We start from the raw sequence: 24,555 nt of genomic DNA on the forward strand, positions 1-24,555 counted from the left end.
GCACATGTTGAGTTGGTAAGCACGCCCGTGCAAGGTGGCACGCCCCTGGCCGTGCAAGCTACTGCCTCTCAAGGAACAACACATGATTTGGAGCACGCCCGTGCCAACTAGCACGCCCCAAGCCGTGCACTTCTCTGCCTCTCGCGAGGAACACTCATCCATGCGCGCACGCCCGTGCCAATTAGCACGTCCCAAGCCTTGCACTTCTCTGCCTCTCGAGAAGGAAGTCATACAATGCGCGCATGCCCGTGCGCCTTGGCACGCCCTGGACCGTGCAACTCCCTGCCTCTCAAATATTAGTTAGTTATTTTTGAGTTTTTGCTTTGTTAATGGGTTGGGCCTCCAATATTTCGACCACCCTTGATTAGTTAGCCTTATTTTGACTAGATTTAGTCAATCTTTAGTGGATTTGGATTAGATCTCCAAATCCTTAAGTTGTTATGATTTTGTTAGTCAACTCATTAGTTGGTTTAGATTTGCTAAATCCTACTCCTTAGCTAACTCTAAATCCTCTAAGGATCTGGATGATACGGATCCACTACCACCAACCACCTATGGAGCTCAAGGAAACAAGGACCACAACAATGGCAATCCATTAGCACTTCCTAATGGACCAATTACAAGGAGCCGTGCAAAGAAGTATGGAGCAACCATGTCTTTATATATTCAAGAACAAATCACACAAGAGCTCCATGACCTTGCTTTCAACAAGTGCTATGAAGAACTTGAAGGAACACCTAAGTTTCTCACATTAATAGAAGCACAAGTTGAGTGGGAACCATGTTTGGATAGCACGCCCATGCAAGGTGGCACACCCCAGGCCGTGCAAGCTCACTGCATCTCCTTTGCGCTTCTCGCGCTCGCGCAGTGAAGGTTCGCGCTCGCGAGTGTCGCTCGCGCTCGCGCATGTTGGAATCGCGCTCGCGATTTGCGCTGCCTAACTCACTGCCTCTCCTTTGCGCTTCTCGCGCTCGCGCAGTGAAGGTTCGCGCTCGCGCATGTTGGAATCGCGCTCGCGACTTGCGCTGCCTAACTCTCTGCCTCTCCTTTGCGCTTCTCGCGCTCGCGCACGGTAGAATCGCGCTCGCGAGGTGTGGTCGCGCTCGCGTATGTGAAGCTCGCGCTCGCGAAGGAAGCTAGTTAGCTTATTTTGTGTTTTTTTGCTTTGTTAATGGGTTGGGCCTCCAATATTTCGGCCACCCTTGATTAATTAGCCTTATTTTGTTTAGATTTAGTCAATCTTTAGTAGATTTGGAATAGATATCCAAATCCTTAAGTTATTATGATTTTTTTGTCAACTCCTTAGTTGGTTTAGATTTGCTAAATCCTACTCCTTAACTAACTCTAAATCCTCTAAGGATCTGGACTTCTTAGATTAGTATAAATAGCTTGTTATTTTGTAATTTTCAATAATCAACATTTAATGAATTAAAGACTATTTCTTCATGCTTAGGCGTGTTCATGTTTTTAGAGAGTGTGAGATTGCATTCTTCTAATTGCATCAAGAATCAAGGTAAACTTATCAATTCTTTGTGGCGTTTATCTTATTCTTTTACTCTATTATTGGTGTTCTTGCTTCTTTAAGCTTTGGGTGCCATAGAGGGGAATTTATTCTAGATCTTTGATCTATTCCAAAACTTGTCATTGAGTTCATGAAATTTATTTTCATTGGGTTCCGCGTCAGTTTGGTATCAGAGCCAAAGATTAAGGTAAATTCTTATTTATCTTAGCTCTAGGATCTGTGTTTATTTGTTTTCTTATTCTTATTGTTCTTGTGTTTGTTTTTCTTCTTCATCTTATTTCTTTGTGTTTGTTTTCTTGTTTGATTGTTTCAATTCGTTTTTGCTTCAATTTAATTTAGTAATTTCGTGCTTGTTTCAATTCTGGAAGTTTAGATCTTAGATCTTGTTGCTAAAAAAAAAAAAAAAAAAAGTATAGAAAGAAAATTTCGTCCACCATTGAAATTGCTTGTGTGTATCTTGATTTTGTTCCTGCAACCAAGAGATTTGATCCTAATTCAAAGGGATTTTACCTTATTTTGTGGGATTTTGCCATAATTTGTGGGATTATTCCTAATCCTTAAGAGATTTGACTATATCTAGTGGGATTGTGCCTAATCCTAAGGGATTTGACCATATTTTGTGGGATTTAGTTTATCCACTATAATCTTGTGATAAAATCCAATCTTAACTACTTGTGGATAAGATAACAAAGATTAGTTGACCATATCTTTGAGATTGAGAAAATCTACTACAATCCTTGTCAAATCTAAGAATCCTACTTAAATTGGGTTGCATTAAAAAGGGAACAAGGCAGCACGCCCGTGCTACACCTCAAGCACACCCGTGCTAGATCTTGCCTACCACTTGTTGGACTAGGCCTAATTACACACGCCCGTGCTCCATCTAGCACGCCCGTGCTCTGTTCTGGCCCTATCTTAAAATTGTGTTCTTTTGATTTTTCTTTGTTTGCTTGCTTTGTTTTGGGTAGAATTAATTAGGTCCATATTTGGTTTGCTTTGTAGTAAGCTAAATTCATACATTATGATATGGATCCATTGGTGCCTCCTAATGGATTCTAGTGGACTTTGCTTGGATGTGGTCTTATCCCTTATTGCTTGTTTTGGTCTAATTAATATGTAAGGGATATGGGCCCATAGTGTTTATTTAAGTTGTTTTGGGTTGATTTTATGATGCATGCAATCTGCCCAATATTAAGTTGTCTATTTTGGGCTAGAAATGATTCTATTTTGTGTGTACTAGTTAGGCCCATGTGTTTTGGCCTTAGGGCAGCCTAGTTAGATACTCTTCTTTAGGGTTATGTTTGTTTGGGGCTTATATATAGCCTCCTTAAGATGTAAAACGGGATTTTTAGCCAACCATTGAATTGAAATCAAAAAAAACAAAACGTTTTCTTCTTGTTCTTTCAAGAATAGATTGTGTTCTTCATAGAACCAAAATATCCTTAGTAGTTAAGCTTGTGAGTTCTACAAGATTAATTGCACCAAGAATTTCAGAGTTGTTTTCAAGAGTACTTGAAGGTAAGTTTCTGATTCTTGTTCTAAATTCCTTGCTTTCTCTCTTCAAGAGTACTTGGGGGTTAAAGGGATTGTCGGGTACTTCCGAGATTGCATGCTTTCCGCTAGATGTTCCTTGTTGATTTGCAAGAGTATTTGTTAATTGGCTAGGGTTAGGGACTTAAAAAAAAAAAAAATCTTTAAATATTGTTCGATCTAGACATTATCTCTTTAGATCTTGTTGGGTCTAGACAATTTCTCATTAGATCTTCTTGGATCTAGAATTTTCTTGTTAAATCTTCTTGAATCTAGTTTTCTCTTTGTATCTTCTTATTGTTTGCATCATTTTCTAGTTACCCTTTGACTAATTCAAGATCTATCTTTGAATATTCTTGTTGTTTGCTTATTTCTTGATAAAAAAAAAAAAAAATCTGGATCTGAATTGGTTGTTAAAGACATTACCTACCTAAAAAAAAAAAAAAAATTGAATTGGGAGACATAAAATCATTGTTGGACAAAGTCATTACCTACCTAAAATTGAATTGGGAGACACAAAAGTCATTGTTGGACTAAGTCATTACCTACCTAAATTGAATTGGGAGACACAAACCATCCACTTAGATTGGGTCACATTTATAGGTTAAGTGAGGATATAAATCAAAAACGTTGTGCTACAGTAACTTGCTACAGTACCTTCAAACATCTGCTACAGTAACTTGCTACAGGAACTCAGAAGCAAACTTGCTACAGTACCTTAAAAAAAAATTTTTTTTTTTTGGGTTTTCTTTGTTTGCTTGCTTTGATTGGGTAGAATTAATTAGGTCCATATTTGGTTTGCTTTGTAGCGAACTAAATTCATACACTGTATCCCTAAATCGTCTTTTAAATTCTAGTTTCAATTTCTTGTTTGTGTGCTATCTTTGCTTCATTTAACATTGCTAAAGTGTTATTTGCTTGTTCCTACACTTTAGTTTATTGATTTCTAGCAATACACCTTTCTTATTCTTGTATTGCCATTCAAACATTGTGATTTCTTGATAGAGTTTGTGCATTACTTAATTATATTCTTTGTTTTTCCTAACTTTCTCTTGACTTTTATAGCAACTTTGGGATTCTGAAGTGCAATTATTCAAGTGGAAAGAGTGGTAAAAGGCTGGAGTGAAACCCACATATTGTAAAAAAACCAAATAAAGAGAGAAACACGTGAGGGAGTGATAAACTAACCATTTCCTTTAGTTTTGTGTTTGTATTCTATTTCAGGATGTCTGATTCATCTAGAGATAAGAATGACAGCCCTCTTAAAATTGAAGATCCAAATCTACAAGCCTTTCTAGATGCTCTCTCTGGAGAGATGGGACGAATCACTAGGTTTATGGAGAGCTTTAATGACAGATTAGAGCTTCAAGAACAACAGACGGAAAGACATGACCACAATGCCACAAGGAGGGGTACAACAAGAGCTTGTCCTAGTACTACACCAATTAGATTTCAAACTCCTGAAGATGAGGAGGTTGATAATCCTGATCATTACTTTAGGGATTTGAACAATAAGTTAGGAAGGGTGCAAGGAAGGAAAAGTGTGGATTACCTCAATAGGTATTCAATCACAAAGGATGAGCGGAAGACCATTCTAACACCAGTTTGGTCAAAGGAAGTATATGTAGATCAATGTAAAAATGAAACCATGAGATTTGATGTTATAAAGAAAGAAAATGAGATTCAAAATAAAATTAGTGAAAATAAACAGAGTGCAAAAAAAGAGAAAGAGGAAAAAGAAAAAGAAAAGAATGTGAGTTTGATAGCTAGGGCAAGTAAGGATACACATGCTTTGTACCACAATCAGCCTATACTTGTACCTTTGTGCAAGGGAGCTTATTTGGCCACTAATGATCTTAACCCATCCTTGCCAAGTGTGTTTGTTGATCTTTTGCAGGACTTTGAACATGCATTTCCAGAAGAGATTGCCCAATCTTCATTTGACAGTAAAGAGGTGGTTCTTGCACCATTGACACCTCAAGAAGTGAATAGTGATCAGAAAAAGTTGTTTGAGAGAGAGAAAGAGGAGTTCACTAATGACTTTCCTGAAGAGTTGCCTAGTGGATTGCCACCTTTGAGAGGGATAGATCATCAAATCGACTTCATTCTTGGCTCCAACATTCCAAATCAACCAGCCAATAGAAGCAATCCAATGGAGACAAAGGAGTTGCAAAGGCATATTCAGGTTGCAGCAACCAATGGAGTTCAATACGATCTAAAAAGGAGAAGAAGAGTAAAGAAAAGGGCATGGATTCTAAGGAAAAGCGGACTGATCCTCGCAAGCAAAAGGATACCTCAACTTTTAACTAAGATTCAAGGACGAATCTTTTTGAGGAAAGGGGGAATGATATGGATCCATTGGTGCCTCCTAATGGATTCTAGTGGACTTTGCTTGGATGTGGTCTTATCCCTTATTGCTTGTTTTGGTCTAATTAATATGTAAGGGATATGGGCCCATAGTGTTTATTTAAGTTGTTTTGGGTTGATTTTATGATGCATGCAATCTGCCCAATATTAAGTTGTCTATTTTGGGCTAGAAATGATTCTATTTTGTGTGTACTAGTTAGGCCCATGTGTTTTGGCCTTAGGGCAGCCTAGTTAGATACTCTTCTTTAGGGTTATGTTTGTTTGGGGCTTATATATAGCCTCCTTAAGATGTAAAACGGGATTTTTAGCCAACCATTGAATTGAAATCAAAACAAAACGTTTTCTTCTTGTTCTTTCAAGAACAGATTGTGTTCTTCATAGAACCAAAATATCCTTAGTAGTTAAGCTTGTGAGTTCTACAAGATTAATTGCACCAAGAATTTCAGAGTTGTTTTCAAGAGTACTTGAAGGTAAGTTTCTGATTCTTGTTCTAAATTCCTTGCTTTCTCTCTTCAAGAGTACTTGGGGGTTAAAGGGATTGTCGGGTACTTCCGAGATTGCATGCTTTCCGCTAGATGTTCCTTGTTGATTTGCAAGAGTATTTGTTAATTGGCTAGGGTCGTATCACATTATATCCTAAAATTGTCTTTTAAATTCTAGTTCTTGTTTTTGTGTGAACTTTCTGTTGCTTCTATTACATTTGTTAGGGTGTGTTTGCTTGTTCACTACACTCTAATTGATCATTAAAGTAGTGCATTATTTATGTTCTTGTGCTACTGTCCATATCGTTTTGAGTCTTCCTTCTAGTATTTGTGCTTGCTTTTCATTGTTAAGTTTTATTCCTTGATTATAAACGTGATCTTTGAATTGGTTGATTGAACTAAGATTCTGAAGTTCAATTGGAAGAATTGCAAGGAGTGATTCAAGAGTGTAAACACGTGAGGGAGTGAATTACCATTAACTCAAATCTTCTTGTGTTTTCTTTTGAATACTAATCATGAGTACAGGCAAATCTGGAGATGGTAATGATGGAATTCCAATTAAAGATCCTCAATTAAAACTCTTCATGGAAGCAATTCAAGGACAGTTTAGAACCTTCAATAATCTTGTCCAAGACATGAGGGAGGAATTGCAAGAGATAAAGGCTTCACAAAGCTCTAATACAACTAAAACTCGTCCACAAACTAGATTTCAAGACCATGATGATGAAGAGAGTGAAGAGACCAATCCTAATAAACTTGATGGGGACTTGGGATCAATTAAGATGAGGATTCCAGAATTCAAAGGCAACAACAATGCTGAAGAATTCCTTGAATGGGAGAGAAAGGCAGAACAAATCTTTGAATGCCATAACTATTCTCAAGAAAAGAAATCCCATCTTGCTGCTGTTGAATTCAAAGGCTATGCCATGTTTTGGTGGGAACAATTGCTGTTGAAAAGAAGAAGGAAAGGATTAAGACCCGTACCACCATGGGAGATCATGAAAGAGCTAATGCACCAAAAATTTGTCCCTACTCATTACTTTAGGGATTTACATAACAAATTAGCTAGAATGGTGCAAGGAGGAAGGAGTGTTGAAGAATACTACAAGGAGATGGAGATTTGCATGGCAAGAGCCAAGATTGAAGAGGAGGAGCAAATTACCATGTCACGTTTCCTAGGGGGTCTCAATAAAGACATTGCTGATGCTTTAGAGATGTATAGGTATGAAAGCTTAGAGGAGATGGTAGATATGGCCATGAAACTTGAAAGACAGAAAAAGGGGAGATCCAACACCAACAAGTATTCCAACAACACATGGGGATCTAAATGGTCTAAAGAAGGTGAGAAGAAGGAATTTAGAGGTTCAAATTCTCAAAGGACAGATTCAACTTCAAAGGGTAAAGAAACTGTCCAAACTCCATTTAAAAGCAACAAAGGTACTTCTAACTCTACAACCCCTTCTAGAGAAATTAAATGCTTTAAATGTTTGGGGAAAGGGCATTATGCATCTCAATGTCCTAATAAAAGAGTTATGATTGCTAAAGATGATGGGAATATTAGTTCTGAATCTGAATGTAGTGATTATGATGATATGCCTAATTTAGATGATGATAATGATGATTCAGAAAATTTAATACTTCCTGAACATGGAGAAGTTTTGGTTGCTAGACGTGCTTTGAACATGCATGTAAAAGAAGAAAGCCTTGAGCAACGTGAGAATATATTTCACACTAGATGTTTGATTAGTGGGAAAGTGTGTACTCTTATTGTTGATGGGGGTAGTTGCACTAATGTTGCTAGTGTAAACATGGTAAACAAACTGAACTTAACTTGTCTCAAGCATCCTAAGCCTTATAGGTTGCAATGGTTAAATGATTGTGGGGAGGTGAAAGTAACTAAACAGGTACTTGTGCCATTTTCTATTGGATGGTATGAAGATGAGATTTTGTGTGATATAGTACCTATGCAAGCTGGACATCTATTGTTGGGAAGACCATGGCAATATGATAGAAGAGCACTTCATGATGGATTCCACAATCGATATTCTTTGATTCATAAAGGGAAAAAGGTGGTTCTTGTACCTTTATCACCTCAAGAGGTTTATGAAGACCAAAGAAAGATAATTGAGCGAGAGACAGAGGTTTCGGCCTTGAGAAAAAAAGAGAGTGAGAATCTGAGATTGAGAGAACAAAAGAGAGAAAAAAGTAAGGATGAGGGAAAAGAGGCCACAAAAATAACAAAACAAATTAATGGCCCAATTGTGAGTGAAAAACAAAGAGAGGAGAAAAAGAAACAGACCTTTTATGCAAGAACTAGAGAGGTTAAGTGTGCCATTGCCTTAGAGAAGCCCATATTGCTTCTTAGGTACAAGGAAGTTTTGTTTACTGAATCTAACACTAACCTTGACAATTTGCCTTCTATGTTTGTTTCTATGTTGCAGGAATTTGATAATGTCTTTCCTAGTGAATTACCAAGTGGTTTACCACCTTTAAGAGGAATAGAACATCAAATTGACTTCATTCCTGGATCCACCATTCCAAATAGGCCTGCCTATAGAAGCAATCCAATGGAAACAAAGGAGTTGCAAAGGCAAGTGGATGAACTTATGGAGAAAGGTTTGGTGAGAGAAAGTATGAGCCCGTGTGCCGTTCTCGTGCTTCTAGTACCTAAAAAGGATGGAACATGGCGCATGTGTGTTGATTGTAGAGCGGTCAACAAAATCACAGTAAAGTATAGACACCCTATCCCTAGACTTGATGATATGTTAGATGAATTGCATGGGGCAACTTACTTTACTAAAATTGATTTAATGAGTGGTTACCATCAAATTAGAATGCAACCAGGTGATGAATGGAAAACTGCTTTTAAAACTAAGTATGGTTTGTATGAATGGTTAGTTATGCCTTTTGGACTATCTAATGCACCTAGTACTTTTATGAGGCTTATGAACCATGTATTGCATGCCTTCTTAGGAAAGTTTGTGGTTGTATACTTTGATGATATACTCATCTATAGCAAGTCTCTTAATGATCATATTGAGCATGTTAGGATAGTGTTACAAACTTTGAGGACAGAAAAGTTGTATGCTAAACTTAACAAATGCACATTTTGTATAGATAGACTTGTATTTCTTGGTTTTATTGTGAGTGCACAGGGTATTGAAGTAGATGAGGAGAAAGTAAAAGCTATCAAAGAATGGCCAACTCCCAAATCAGTTTCTGAAGTTAGGAGTTTTCATGGGTTGGCAAGCTTCTATAGAAGGTTTGTTAAAGATTTCTCTTCAATTGCAGCACCACTAACAGAAATTATCAAAAAGGAAGTTGGGTTTAAGTGGGGAGAAGAACAACAAAGGGCATTCGAAACACTAAAAGGGAAGTTAACTTCTACACCTATACTTTCTTTGCCTAATTTTGATAATACTTTTGAGATTGAGTGTGATGCTTCTGGAGTGGGAATTGGGGCTGTCCTAATGCAAGAAAAGAAGCCAATTGCCTACTTTAGTGAAAAGTTGAATGGAGCACAACTCAACTATTCAACCTATGACAAAGAGCTTTATGCCTTGGTAAGAACTTTACATGTTTGGCAACACTACTTATTACCTAAAGAGTTTGTCATCCATACTGACCATGAGGCCCTAAAACACTTGAAGGGTCAAGGTAAGCTCAATAAAAGACATGGTAAGTGGGTTGAATTTATTGAACAATTTCCATATGTGATTAAATACAAGCATGGAAAAGACAATGTTGTTGCTGATGCATTATCAAGAAGATATACTCTAATTACTGCTCTTAGCTCTAAATTGCTTGGATTTGAGTATGTTAAAGACTTGTATGTGAATGATTCTGATTTTGGCAACATATATGTAGCATGTGAGCATGGAGCATTTGATAAGTTCTATAGACATGATGGATATTTGTTTAAGAACAACAAACTTTGTGTGCCAAAATGTTCTATGCGTGAATTGCTTGTGATTGAATCTCATAGTGGGGGATTGATGGGACACTTTGGGGTGCATAAGACTTATGATATGTTGAATGAACACTTTTATTGGCCTCATATGATTAAAGATGTAGAAAGGGTTTGTAACTCTTGTATTACTTGTAAACAGGCCAAATCTAAGTCTATGCCTCATGGATTATACATGCCTTTACCTGTTCCTAGTTCTCCTTGGATTGATATATCTATGGACTTTGTACTTGGATTACCTAGGACTAAACGTGGTAAAGATAGCATATTTGTTGTTGTTGATAGATTTAGCAAGATGGCTTGATAAGGAACCGGGATCGGGAATCAAAGGAATGAGATGTAAGTTTGCCTCTATGGCACCCCACGTTTATAATGAAACGGAAACACCAATAATCGAGATTAAAATGCTCTATGGCACCCCACGTTTATAATGAAACGGTAACACCAATAATCGAGCAAAGAACAAGATAAACGCCACAAATGAATTGATAAGTTTACCTTAATTCTTGATGCAATTAGAGGATAGCAAATTCTCACAATCACTCTAATTAAGAAGAACATGCAAGAGCATGAGCAATTCTGCCTTTGATTCAAATTATGCCAAAAATCCCGTTTTACATCTTAAGGAGGCTATTTATATGCCTTAAACAAACATAACCCTAAAGAAGAGCATCTAACTAGGCTGCCCTAGGGCCAAAACACATGGGCTTAACTCTAAAACACAAAATAAAGTCATTTCCAGCCCAAAACAAACAACTAGATATTGGGCAGATTGCATGCATCATAAAACCAACCCAAAACAACTTAAATAAACACTATGAGCCCATATCCCTTACATATTAATTAGACCAAAACAAGCAACAAAGGATAAGAACACATCCAAGCCCACTAGGAAGCACCAATGGATCCATATCATTCCCCCTTTCCTCAAAAAGATTCGTCCTCGAATTTTAGTTAAAAGTTGAGGTATCCTTTTGCTTGCTAGGATCAGTCCACTTCTCCTTAGAATCCATGCCCTTTTCTTTACTCTTCTTCTCCTTTTTAGACCGTAGTGAACTCCATTGTTTGCTACAACCTGAATATGCCTTTGCAACACCTTTGTCTCCATTGGATTGCTTCTATTGACTGGTTGATTTGGAATGGTGGAGCCAAGAATGAAATCGATTTGATGTTCTATCCCTCTCAAAGGTGGTAATCCACTAGGAAACTCTTCAAGAAAGACATCAGTGAACTCCTCTTTCTCTCTCTCAAGCAACTTTTTCTGATCAATATTCACTTCTTGAGGTGTCAATGGTGCAAGAACCACCTTTTCACCCTCACATGAAGATTGGGCAATCTCTTCTGGAACCACATGTTCAAAGTCCTGCAAAAGATCAACAAACACACTTGGCAAGGATGGGTTAAGATCATTAGTGGCCAAATAAGCTCCCTTGCACAAAGGTACAAGTATAGGCAGATTGTTGTACAAAGCATGTTTATCCTCACTTGTCCTAGCTATCAAACTCACATTCTTTTCTTTGTCTTGTCCCTCTTTCTTTTTAAATGCACTCTGTGTATTTTCACTCTCCTTTTCTTTCTTTACAACCTCAAATCTCATACTTTTATTTTTACATTGATTTACAAATACTTCCTTTGACCAAACTGGTGTTAGAATGGTCTTCTGCTCTTCCTCTGTGGATGAATATCTATTGAGGTAATCCACATTCTTCCTTCCCTGCACCCTTCCTAACTCATTATTCAAATCCTTAAAGTAACGATCAGGATTATCGACCTTCTTCTCTTCATGAGTTTGAAATCTAGTTGGTGTACCACTAGGTCGAACTCTTCTTGTATTAGAGCATTGGGCAGCTTTAAACCCCTGCAACTCCTTTCTCATATCTTGGACAGAATTGTTGAAAGTTCTAAACTGTCCTAGGATTGACTCCATTACAAGTTTCAACTGGGGATCCTCCATTTGACTTCCCTCCCCACTATTATCTCCAAATGTGCCTGCACTCATGGTTAGTGTTCAAAATAGAAATCACAAAAACATTTGAGTCAGTGATAAAGCACTCCCTCACGTGTTTACACTCTTTAATCACTCCATGCAAATTCCTCCAATTGTACTTTGGAATCGTAGATTAACCAACCAATTCGAAAGCACGTTTTAGAATCAAGGAAATAAATCTTACAATAAAAGTAAGCACAAACTCTAGAAAGAAGACTCAAAACGATAATGGATGGTAGTACAAGGACAAGATGATGTACTACTTAATTATATTAATTTAGAGTGTAGTGAACAAACAAATACACCCTAATAATGTAATAGAGGCAAAAGAAAGCTCAAAACAAGAATAAAAAAACTAGAATTTAAAAGACAAATTCTGGATATAATGTATGAATATAGTTCACTTCAAGCAAACCAAATATGGACCTAATTTACTTCTACCCAAACAATGCAAGCAAACAAAGAAAACCCAAAAAAAATTTTTTTTTTTTTTAAGGTACTGTAGCACGAATGCTTCTGAGTTCCTGTAGCAAGTTACTGTAGCAGGCGTGCTTGACTTGTATCCTCACTTACCCCATAAATGTGACCCAATTTAGGTAGGGTAAGGCCTTAGCAAGGTGTAAGTGGATGGTTTGTGTCTCCCAATTTCAATTTAGGTAGGTAATGACTTAATATTTAGGTTGTCCAACAATGACTTTTGTGTTTTTTTTCAAGATCCCAAATCAAGTCAAAATATGATATCCTTCAATTGAATGTAAGATAAACTATCAATAAATTCCCAAATCAAGTCAAAATTCCTTTAGGTTGTCCAGCAATTGTGTCTTCCAATTTCAATCTAGGTAGATATTGACTTAGTATGTAGGTTGTCCAACAATTTTTTTTTTGTCTACCAATTCAACTTAAGTAGGTAATGACCTTAACAACAATTTGACTTATCTCTCTTTAACAATGACTTTCTTTTCTTTTTTTTTTATGATCTAATTAGTAAGATCTAAGGTTGCAATGTCCAGATTTCCCTTTTGTTTTTTTTTTTTATTATTATTATCAAGAAAAAAGCAAACAACAAGAAGATTCAAAGAGAAAACTAGATTCAAGAAGATCTAACAAAAAATGTTTCAACAAGATCTAAAGAGAAAATGTTTAGATCCAACAAGATCTAAAAAGATAATGTCTAGATCCAATAAGATCTAAAGAGATAATGTAACACGAAGATAAATAATAATGAATCCAACAACAAGAAAACTAAAAGTCCTAACTAAGATAACAGAACTTACCCCAAAACTTTGATTTGGCTCTGATACCAAATGATAAGGAACCGGGATCGGGAATCAAAGGAATGAGATGTAAGTTTGCCTCTATGGCACCCCACGTTTATAATGAAACGGAAACACCAATAATCGAGATTAAAACGCTCTATGGCACCCCACGTTTATAATGAAACGGTAACACCAATAATCGAGCAAAGAACAAGATAAACGCCACAAATGAATTGATAAGTTTACCTTAATTCTTGATGCAATTAGAGGATAGCAAATTCTCACAATCACTCTAATTAAGAAGAACATGCAAGAGCATGAGCAATTCTGCCTTTGATTCAAATTATGCCAAAAATCCCGTTTTACATCTTAAGGAGGCTATTTATATGCCTTAAACAAACATAACCCTAAAGAAGAGCATCTAACTAGGCTGCCCTAGGGCCAAAACACATGGGCTTAACTCTAAAACACAAAATAAAGTCATTTCCAGCCCAAAACAAACAACTAGATATTGGGCAGATTGCATGCATCATAAAACCAACCCAAAACAACTTAAATAAACACTATGAGCCCATATCCCTTACATATTAATTAGACCAAAACAAGCAACAAAGGATAAGAACACATCCAAGCCCACTAGGAAGCACCAATGGATCCATATCATGGCTCATTTTATTCCCTGTCATAAAACTGATGATGCCAATAATGTTGCTGAATTATTCTTTAAAGAAGTGGTAAGATTGCATGGGGTACCAAGGACTATAGTTTCTGATAGGGATGCAAAGTTCCTTTCACACTTTTGGAGAGTTTTGTGGGGTAAACTTGGAACTAAATTACTTTATTCTACAACTTGTCATCCACAAACAGATGGACAAACTGAAGTTGTGAATAGAACTTTAGGAACATTGCTTCGTGCTATTGTGGGTAAGAACTTGAAAACTTGGGAAGATTGTTTGCCATTCATTGAGTTTGCATATAATCGTAGCATACATTCTACCTCAGGTTTTAGCCCATTTGAACTTGTTTATGGCTTTAATCCACTAACTGTATTAGATCTTGTTCCTTTACCTTTGAATGAACTTTCTAATCTAGATGGTGAGAAAAAGGCAGAATTGGTGAAGTCTTTACATGAGAAGGCTAGAGCCAACATAGAAAAAAGGAACAAGCAATATGCTAATCAAGCCAACAAGGGCAGGAAGAAGTTAGTACTTATGCCAGGTGATTGGGTTTGGGTACACTTTCGCAAGGAAAGATTTCCCAACCAAAGGAAGAATAAGCTAGATGCACGTGGAGATGGGCCATTCCAAGTCTTAGAACGCATCAATGACAATGCCTACAAAATAGACTTACCAGGTGAGTATGGTGTTTCTGCAACTTTTAATATTAGTAATTTGTCTCCCTTTGACATGGATGCAGATTTGAGGACAAATCTTTTTAAAGAAGGGGGGGATGATACGGATCCACTACCACCAACCACCTATGGAGCTCAAGGAAACAAGGACCACAACAATGGCAATCCATTAGCACTTCTTAATGGACCAATTACAAGGAGCCGTGCAAAGAAGTATGGAGCAACCATGTCTTTATATATTCAAGAACAAATCACACAAGAGCTCCATGACCTTGCTTTCAACAAGTGCTATGAAGAACTTGAAGGAACACCTAAGTTTCTCACATTAATAGAAGCACAAGTTGAGTGGGAACCATGTTTGGATAGCACGCCCATGCAAGGTGGCACACCCCAGGCCGTGCAAGCTCACTGCATCTCCTTTGCGCTTCTCGCGCTCGCGCAGTGAAGGTTCGCGCTCGCGAGTGTCGCTCGCGCTCGCGCATGTTGGAATCGTGCTCGCGATTTGCGCTGCCTAACTCACTGCCTCTCCTTTGCGCTTCTCGCGCTCGCGCAGTGAAGGTTCGCGCTCGCGCATGTTGGAATCGCGCTCGCGACTTGCGCTGCCTAACTCTCTGCCTCTCCTTTGCGCTTCTCGCGCTCGCGCACGGTAGAATCGCGCTCGCGAGGTGTGGTCGCGCTCGCGTATGTGAAGCTCGCGCTCGCGAAGGAAGCTAGTTAGCTTATTTTGTGTTTTTTTGCTTTGTTAATGGGTTGGGCCTCCAATATTTCGGCCACCCTTAATTAATTAGCCTTATTTTGTTTAGATTTAGTCAATCTTTAGTAGATTTGGAATAGATATCCAAATCCTTAAGTTATTATGATTTTTTTGTCAACTCCTTAGTTGGTTTAGATTTGCTAAATCCTACTCCTTAACTAACTCTAAATCCTCTAAGGATCTGGACTTCTTAGATTAGTATAAATAGCTTGTTATTTTGTAATTTTCAATAATCAACATTTAATGAATTAAAGACTATTTCTTCATGCTTAGGCGTGTTCATGTTTTTAGAGAGTGTGAGATTGCATTCTTCTAATTGCATCAAGAATCAAGGTAAACTTATCAATTCTTTGTGGCGTTTATCTTATTCTTTTACTCTATTATTGGTGTTCTTGCTTCTTTAAGCTTTGGGTGCCATAGAGGGGAATTTATTCTAGATCTTTGATCTATTCCAAAACTTGTCATTGAGTTCATGAAATTTATTTTCATTGGGTTCCGCGTCACTGGACCTCTTAGATTAGTATAAATAGCTTGTTATTTTGTAATTATTGATCAATTTTTCAATGAATTAAAGACTATTTCTTCATGCTTTGGCGTGTTGGCTTTAGAGAGAGTGTGAGATTGCATTCTTCTAATTGCATCAAGAATCAAGGTAAACTTATCAATTCTTTGTGGCGTTTATCTTATTCTTTTTCTCTATTATTGGTGTTCTTACTTCTTTAAGCTTTGGGTGTCATAGAGAGGGGTTTAGTTTGATCTTGGATCTTTTCCAAAACTTGTCATTGAGTTCATGAAATTTATTTTCATTGGGTTCCGCGTCAGTTTGGTATCAGAGCCAAAGATTAAGGTAAATTCTTATTTATCTTAGCTCTAGGGTTTGTGTTTATTTGTTTTCTTATTCTTATTGTTCTTGTGTTTGTTTTCTTCTTCATCTTGTTTCTTTTGTGTTTGTTTTCTTTTGTTTAGTTTCAATTCGTTTTTGCTTCAATTAAGCTAGTAATTTCGTGCTTGTTTCAATTCTGGAAGTTTAGATCTTAGATCTTGTTGACTAAAAAAAAATAAATAAATAAAATAAAATAAGAGTATAGAAAGAAAATTTCGTCCACCATTAAAATTGCTTGTGTGGATATTGTTTTGTTCCTGAATCCAAGGGATTTGATCCTAATTCAAAGGGATTTTACCTTATTTTGTGGAATTTGACCATATTTTGTGGGATTATTCCTAATCCTTAGAAGATTTGACCATATTTTGTGGGATTGTTCCTAATCCTAAAGGGATTTGACCATATTTTATGGGATTTAGTTATCCACTATAATCTTGTGATAAATCCAATCTTAACTACTTGTGGATAAGATAACAAAAAATTAGTTGACCATATCTTTTGAGATTGAGCAAAATCTACTACAATCCTTGTCAAATCTAAGAATCCTACTTAAATTGGGTTGCATTGAAAAGGGACACAAGGCAGCATGCCCGTGCTTCACCTCAAGCACAACCGTGCACTTTTCTGAGTTCCACTTGTTGGACTAGGACTTAAACGCACGCCCGTGCTCCATCTAGCACGCCCATGCTCGGTTCTGACCCTATTAAACAAATTGTTTTCTTTTGTTTTCTTTGATTGCTTGCTTTGTTTTGGGTAGAATTAATTAGGTCCATATTTGGTTTGCTTTGTAGTAAGCTGAATTCATACATTATATCCTGAAATTGTCTTTTAAATTCTTGTTTCTTTGTTTTTTTTTTTTTTTTTTTTTTGTGTGAGCTTTCTATTGCTTCTATTACATTGTTAGGGTGTGTTTGCTTGTTCACTACACTCTAATTGATCATTAAAGTAGTGCATTGTTTATGTTCTTGTGCTACTGTCCATATCATTTTGAGTCTTCTTTCTAGAATTTGTGCTTGCTTTTCATTGTTAAGTTTTATTCCTTGATTCTAAATGTGCGTTTGAGTTGATTGGTTGAACTAAGATTCTGAAGTTCAATTGGAAGAATTGCAAGGAGTGATTAAAGAGTGTAAACACATGAGGGAGTCATTTACCATTAATTCAAATCTTCTTGTGTTTTCTTTTGAAAACTAACCATGAGTACAGGCAAATCTGGTGATGGTAATGATGGAATTCCAATTAAAGATCCTCAATTAAAACTCTTCATGGAAGAAATTCAAGGACAGTTTAGAACCTTCAATAATCTTGTCCAAGACATGAGGGAGGAGTTGCAAGAGATAAAAGCTTCACAAAGCTCTAATACAACTAGAACTCGTCCACAAACCAGATTTCAAGACCATGATGTTGAAGAGAGTGAAGAGACCAATCCTAATAAACTTGATGGGGACTTGGGATCAATTAAAATGAGGATTCCAGAATTCAAAGGCAATAACAATGCTGAAGAATATCTTGAATGGGAGAGAAAAGTAGAACAAATTTTTGAATGCCATAACTATTCTCAAGAAAAGAAATCCCATCTTGCTGCTGTTGAATTCAAAGGTTATGCCATGTTTTGGTGGGAACAATTACTATTGAAAAGAAGAAGAAAGGGATTGCGACCTGTACCACCATGGGAGATTATGAAAGAATTGATGCACCAAAAATTTGTCCCTACTCACTACTTTAGGGATTTACACAATAAATTAGCAAGGATGGTGCAAGGAGGAAGAAATGTTGAAGAATACTACAAGGAGATGGAGATTTGCATGGCTAGAGCCAAGATTGAGGAGGACGAGCAAATCACCATGTCACGATTCCTTGGAGGTCTCAATAAAGACATTGCTGATGCTTTAGAGATGTATAGGTATGAAAGCTCAGAGGAGATGGTAGATATGGCCATGAAACTTGAAAGATAGAAAAAGGGGAGATCCAACACCAACAAGTATTCCAACAACACATGGGGATCTAAATGGCCTAAAGAAGGTGAGAAGAAAGAATTTAGAGGCTCAAGTTCTCAAAGGACAGATTCAACTTCAAAGGGTAAAGAAACTGTCCAAACTCCATTTAAAAGCAACAAAGGTACTTCTAACTCTACAACCCCTTCTAGAGAAATTAAATGCTTTAAATGTTTGGGGAAGGGCATTATGCATCTCAATGTCCTAATAAAAGGGTTATGATTATTAAAGATGATGGGTGATACGAATCCACTACCACCAACCACCTATGGAGCTCAAGGAAACAAGGACCACAACAATGGCAATCCATTAGCACTTCCTAATGGACCAATTACAAGGAGCCGTGCAAAGAAGTATGGAGCAACCATGTCCTTATATATTCAAGAACAAATCACACAAGAGCTCCATGACCTTGCTTTCAACAAGTGCTATGAAGAACTTGAAGGAACACCTAAGTTTCTCACATTAATAGAAGCACAAGTTGAGTGGGAACCATGTTTGGATAGCATGCCCATGCAAGGTGGCACACCCCAGGCCGTGTGATACGGAATGGCTACCACTCAAACATAGAGCTCGAGGAAGCATGGGGAACACCTAAGTTTCTCACATTGATGGAAGCACATGTGGAGTTGGAACTTGAATTTCCAGCCTATGGCATGCCTAGACACTCACTGCCTCTCCTTTGCGCTTCTCGCGCTCGCGCAGTGAAGGTTCGCGCTCGCGAGTGTCGCTCGCGCTCGCGCATGTTGGAATCGCGCTCGCGATTTGCGCTGCCTAACTCTCTGCCTCTCCTTTGCGCTTCTCGCGCTCGCGCAGTGAAGGTTCGCGCTCGCGAGTGTCGCTCGCGCTCGCGCATGTTGGAATCGCGCTCGCGATTTGTGCTGCCTAACTCTCTGCCTCTCCTTTGCGCTTCTCGCGCTCGCGCAGTGAAGGTTCGCGCTCGCGAAGTGTCGCTCGCGCTCGAGCTCGCGCGTGTTGGAATCGCGCTCGCGACTTGCGCTGCCTAACTCTCTGCCTCTCCTTTGCGCTTCTCGCGCTCGCGCACGGTAGAATCGCGCTCGCGAGGTGTGGTCGCGCTCACGTATGTGAAGCTCGCGCTCGCGAAGGAAGCTAGTTAGCTTATTTTGTGTTTTTTTGCTTTGTTAATGGGTTGGGCCTCCAATATTTCGGCCACCCTTGATTAATTAGCCTTATTTTGTTTAGATTTAGTCAATCTTTAGTAGATTTGGAATAGATATCCAAATCCTTAAGTTGTTATGATTTTGTTAGTCAACTCCTTAGTTGGTTTAGATTTGCTAAATCCTACTCCTTAGCTAACTCTAAATCCTCTAAGGATCTGGACCTCTTAGATTAGTATAAATAGCTTGTTATTTTGTAATTTTCAAGAATCAACAATTAATGAATTAAAGACTATTTCTTCATGCTTAGGCGTGTTCATGTTTTTAGAGAGTGTGAGATTGCATTCTTCTAATTGCATCAAGAATCAAGGTAAACTTATCAATTCTTTGTGGCGTTTATCTTATTCTTTTACTCTATTATTGGTGTTCTTGCTTCTTTAAGCTTTGGGTGCCATAGAGGGGAATTTATTCTAGATCTTTGATCTATTCCAAAACTTGTCATTGAGTTCATGAAATTTATTTTCATTGGGTTCCGCGTCAGTTTGGTATCAGAGCTAAAGATTAAGGTAAATTCTTATTTATCTTAGCTCTAGGATCTGTGTTTATTTGTTTTCTTATTCTTATTGTTCTTGTGTTTTTTTTCTTCTTCATCTTATTTCTTTTGTGTTTGTTTTCTTGTTTGATTGTTTCAATTCGTTTTTGCTTCAATTTAATTTAGTAATTTCGTGCTTGTTTCAATTCTGGAAGTTTAGATCTTAGATCTTGTTGCTAAAAAAAAAAAAAAAAAAAAAGTATAGAAAGAAAATTTCGTCCACCATTGAAATTGCTTGTGTGGATCTTGATTTTGTTCCTGCAACCAAGAGATTTGATCCTAATTCAAAGGGATTTTACCTTATTTTGTGGGATTTTGCCATAATTTGTGGGATTATTCCTAATCCTTAAGAGATTTGACCATATCTAGTGGGATTGTGCCTAATCCTAAGGGATTTGACCATATTTTGTGGGATTTAGTTTATCCACCATAATCTTGTGATAAAATCCAATCTTAACTACTTGTGGATAAGATAACAAAGATTAGTTGACCATATCTTTGAGATTGAGAAAATCTACTACAATCCTTGTCAAATCTAAGAATCCTACTTAAATTGGGTTGCATTAAAAAGGGAACAAGGCAGCACGCCCGTGCTACACCTCAAGCACACCCGTGCTAGATCTTGCCTACCACTTGTTGGACTAGGCCTAATTACACACGCCCGTGCTCTGTTCTAGCCCTATCTTAAAATTGTGTTCTTTTGATTTTTCTTTGTTTGCTTGCTTTGTTTTGGGTAGAATTAATTAGGTCCATATTTGGTTTGCTTTGTAGTAAGCTAAATTCATACATTATATCCTAAAATTGTCTTTTAAATTCTAGTTTCTTGTTTTTGTGTGAACTTTCTATTGCTTCCATTACATTGTTAGGGTGTGTTTGCTTGTTTACTACACTCTAGTTGATCATTAAAAGTAGTGCATTGTTTATGTTCTTGTGCTACTGTCCATATCGTTTTGAGTCTTCTTTCTAGATTTTGTGCTTGCTTTTCATTGTTAAGTTTTATTCCTTGATTCTAAACGTGATCTTTGAGTTGGTTGGTTGAACTAAGATTCTGAAGTTCAATTGGAAGAATTGCAAGGAGTGATTCAAGAGTGTAAACACGTGAGGGAGTGATTTACCAAATTCTTTTGTGTTTTCTCTTTGAATACTAACCATGAGTACAGATAATAGAGAGGATGAAAGTCAAATAGATGATTTCCAATTAAAACTTGTAATGGAATCAATCCAAGAACAGTTTAAAAGCTTCAACAGTTTCTTCCAAGATATGAGAAAGGGTTTGAAGGAGATTAAAGCTGCCCAACGCTCTAATACAACAAGAGCTCGTCCTAGTACTACACTAACCAGATTTCAAACAACTAAAGATGAAGAGGTCGATAATCCTAATCATTACTTTAGGAATTTGAACAATGAATTAGAAAGGGAGCAAGGAAGGAAGAACATAGATAGATATTCATTCACAAAGGATGAATGGATGACCAGTCCAAGATCATGTTCCTCAAAGGAAGTGTATGAAGACCAATGTGAAAAGAAAAAGATGAGTTTTGTAGCTGTCAATAAAGAAAAGGAGTGTAAAAGTAAAATGAGTGAAAACATGATAAGTAAAATTAAAAAGAAAGAGGGAAAAGGAAAGGAAAAACAAATTCAACCTCTAATTGTACCTTTGTGCAAAGAAGTTTGTTTGACCATCGATGATCCTAATCCATCTTTGCCAAATGTGTTTGTTGATCCTTTGCAAGAATTCGAAGTATGTGATGACCAAGAGAAGCTACCTGAGATAGTGACCTCAACTTTGAGAGAAGATGAGAGTGAGGCTTCAAGTTCAAAAGAACCAGAAAAGAATGAAGAAAAGAAGGAGGAAGAAGCCACAGGGCAAACAAAACAAATTAATAGCCCATTAGAGAGTGAAACTTCAAGATTGAAAGAACAAAAGAGTGAAAAGAGTAAGGAGGAAGGGAAAGAGGCCACAAAAGATACAAAACAAATAAATGGCCCAATTGTGAGTGAAAAAAAGAAACAAATTGTGTATGTGAAAAAGAGAGAGATCCAAAACAGTGTGAGAGAGGGTAGACCAGTCTTGATGATTCGGTTTAAGGAGTTTTTGCATAGTTTGACCAACATTAACACTTCTCCTCTACCTTCTAGTTCTGTTTCTTTGTTGCAGGGATTTCCTAAAAGTGAAGAAAAGCCTACATTGGTGAAGGAGATGCATGCTAAGGCTAGGGTTCATATGAACATAAAGAACAAAGGCTATACCAACCATGCCAACAAGAGAAGAAGACATGTTGTGTTTAAACCAGGTGATTGGGTTTGGGTACATTTTCACAAGGAAAAGTTTCCCAACCAAAGAAAGATTAAGTTTGATGAACGTGGAGGTGAACCATTCCAAGTTGTGGAGCACATTGATGACAACACCTACAAGACAGGCTTACCAGGTGAGTATGGTGTTACCATTACTTTCAATATTAGTAATTTGTTTCCTTTTAACATGGCTGCAGATTCGAGGACGAACACTTTTGAGGAAAAGGGGAATGATATGAATCCGCCAACACTCATCCATGGAGATCAAAGGAACAAAGGAGCATGGATACCTCAACTTCTAACTAAGATTCGAGGACGAATCTTTTCGAGGAAAAGGGGTATGATATGGAATGGCTACCACTCAAACATAGAGCTCGAGGAAGCATGGGGAACACCTAAGTTTCTCACATTGATGGAAGCACATGTGGAGTTGGAACCTGAATTTCCAGCCTATGGCATGCCTAGACACTCACTGCCTCTCCTTTGCGCTTCTCGCGCTCGCGCAGTGAAGGTTCGTGACGCGGAACCCAATGAAAATAAATTTCATGAACTCAATGACAAGTTTTGGAAGAGATCAAAGATCTAGAATAAACTCCCCTCTATGGCACCCAAAGCTTAAAGAAGCAAGAACACCAATAATAGAGTAAAAGAATAAGATAAACGCCACAAAGAATTGATAAGTTTACCTTGATTCTTGATGCAATTAGAAGAATGCAATCTCACACTCTCTAAAAACATGAACACGCCTAAGCATGAAGAAGTAGTCTTTAATTCATTGAATAATTGATGAATAATTACAAAATAACAAGCTATTTATACTAATCTAAGAGGTCCAGATCCTTAAAGGATTTAGAGTTAGCTAAGGAGTAGGATTTAGCAAATCTAAACCAACTAAGGATAAGACTAATAAAATCATAACAACTTAAGGATTTGGAGATCTAATCCAAATCCACTAAAGATTGACTAAATCTAATCAAAATAAGGCTAATTATTCAAGGGTGGACGAAATATTGGAGGCCCAACCCATTAGCATTGCAAAAACACAAAATAAGCTAACTAACTAATGAGAGGCAGACAGTTGCACGGTCCAGGGCGTGCCAAGGTGCACGGGCGTGCGCGCATGTATGAGTGTTCCTCGCGAGAGGCAGAGAAGTGCACGGCCTGGGGCGTGCTGATTGGCACGGGCGTGCGCGCATGTATGTGTGTCCCTCGCGAGAGGCAGACGTGTCCAACTCAACATGTGCTTTCAATAATGTGAGAAACTTAGGTGTTCCCCATGCTTCCTTGAACTTTATGGTTGAGTGGTATCGATTCCGTATCAGTTCGCGCTCGCGAGTGTCGCTCGCGCTCGCGCATGTTGGAATCGCGCTCGCGATTTGCGCTGCCTAACTCTCTGCCTCTCCTTTGCGCTTCTCGCGCTCGCGCAGTGAAGGTTCGCGCTCGCGAGTGTCGCTCGCGCTCGCGCATGTTGGAATCGCGCTCGCGATTTGCGCTGCCTAACTCTCTGCCTCTCCTTTGCGCTTCTCGCGCTCGCGCAGTGAAGGTTCGCGCTCGCGAAGTGTCGCTCGCGCTCGCGCTCGCGCGTGTTGGAATCGCGCTCGCGACTTGCGCTGCCTAACTCTCTGCCTCTCCTTTGCGCTTCTCGCGCTCGCGCACGGTAGAATCGCGCTCGCGAGGTGTGGTCGCGCTCGCGTATGTGAAGCTCGCGCTCGCGAAGGAAGCTAGTTAGCTTATTTTGTGTTTTTTTGCTTTGTTAATGGGTTGGGCCTCCAATATTTCGGCCACCCTTGATTAATTAGCCTTATTTTGTTTAGATTTAGTTAATCTTTAGTAGATTTGGAATAGATATCCAAATCCTTAAGTTGTTATGATTTTGTTAGTCAACTCCTTAGTTGGTTTAGATTTGCTAAATCCTACTCCTTAGCTAACTCTAAATCCTCTAAGGATCTGGACCTCTTAGATTAGTATAAATAGCTTGTTATTTTGTAATTTTCAAGAATCAACAATTAATGAATTAAAGACTATTTCTTCATGCTTAGGCGTGTTCATGTTTTTAGAGAGTGTGAGATTGCATTCTTCTAATTGCATCAAGAATCAAGGTAAACTTATCAATTCTTTGTGGCGTTTATCTTATTCTTTTACTCTATTATTAGTGTTCTTGCTTCTTTAAGCTTTGGGTGCCATAGAGGGGAATTTATTCTAGATCTTTGATCTATTCCAAAACTTGTCATTGAGTTCATGAAATTTATTTCCATTGGGTTCCGCGTCACCGTGCAAGCTCACTGCATCTCCTTTGCGCTTCTCGCGCTCGAGCAGTGAAGGTTCGCGCTCGCGAGTGTCGCTCGCGCTCGCGCATGTTGGAATCGCGCTCGCGATTTGCGCTGCCTAACTCACTGCCTCTCCTTTGCGCTTCTCGCGCTCGCGCAGTGAAGGTTCGCACTCGCGAAGTGTCGCTCGCGC

At 38.2% G+C, this 24,555-nt stretch overlaps 1 protein-coding gene across 1 annotated transcript in view; it reads left to right on the forward strand.

The window, feature by feature from the left end:
• The first annotated feature begins 6,899 nt into the window (after window positions 1-6,899).
• The window catches only part of LOC149494255 (uncharacterized), a 25,202-nt gene continuing 7,546 nt past the window's right edge, over window positions 6,900-24,555 (forward strand). The window contains exons 1-7 of the mRNA XM_089725434.1: window positions 6,900-8,042; window positions 8,184-8,495; window positions 8,530-8,532; window positions 8,577-10,145; window positions 11,316-11,320; window positions 14,121-14,473; window positions 14,528-14,623. Of these exons, the coding sequence (XP_089581560.1) occupies window positions 6,900-8,042; window positions 8,184-8,495; window positions 8,530-8,532; window positions 8,577-10,145; window positions 11,316-11,320; window positions 14,121-14,473; window positions 14,528-14,623 (3,481 nt within the window). The remainder of the gene's footprint in view (window positions 8,043-8,183; window positions 8,496-8,529; window positions 8,533-8,576; window positions 10,146-11,315; window positions 11,321-14,120; window positions 14,474-14,527; window positions 14,624-24,555) is intronic.

The sequence above is a fragment of the Jatropha curcas genome, chromosome 8 (assembly GCF_041381405.1).
Source record: "Jatropha curcas cultivar XTBG-Jc1 chromosome 8, XTBG_Jcur_1.0, whole genome shotgun sequence".
NCBI lineage: Eukaryota > Viridiplantae > Streptophyta > Magnoliopsida > Malpighiales > Euphorbiaceae > Jatropha > Jatropha curcas.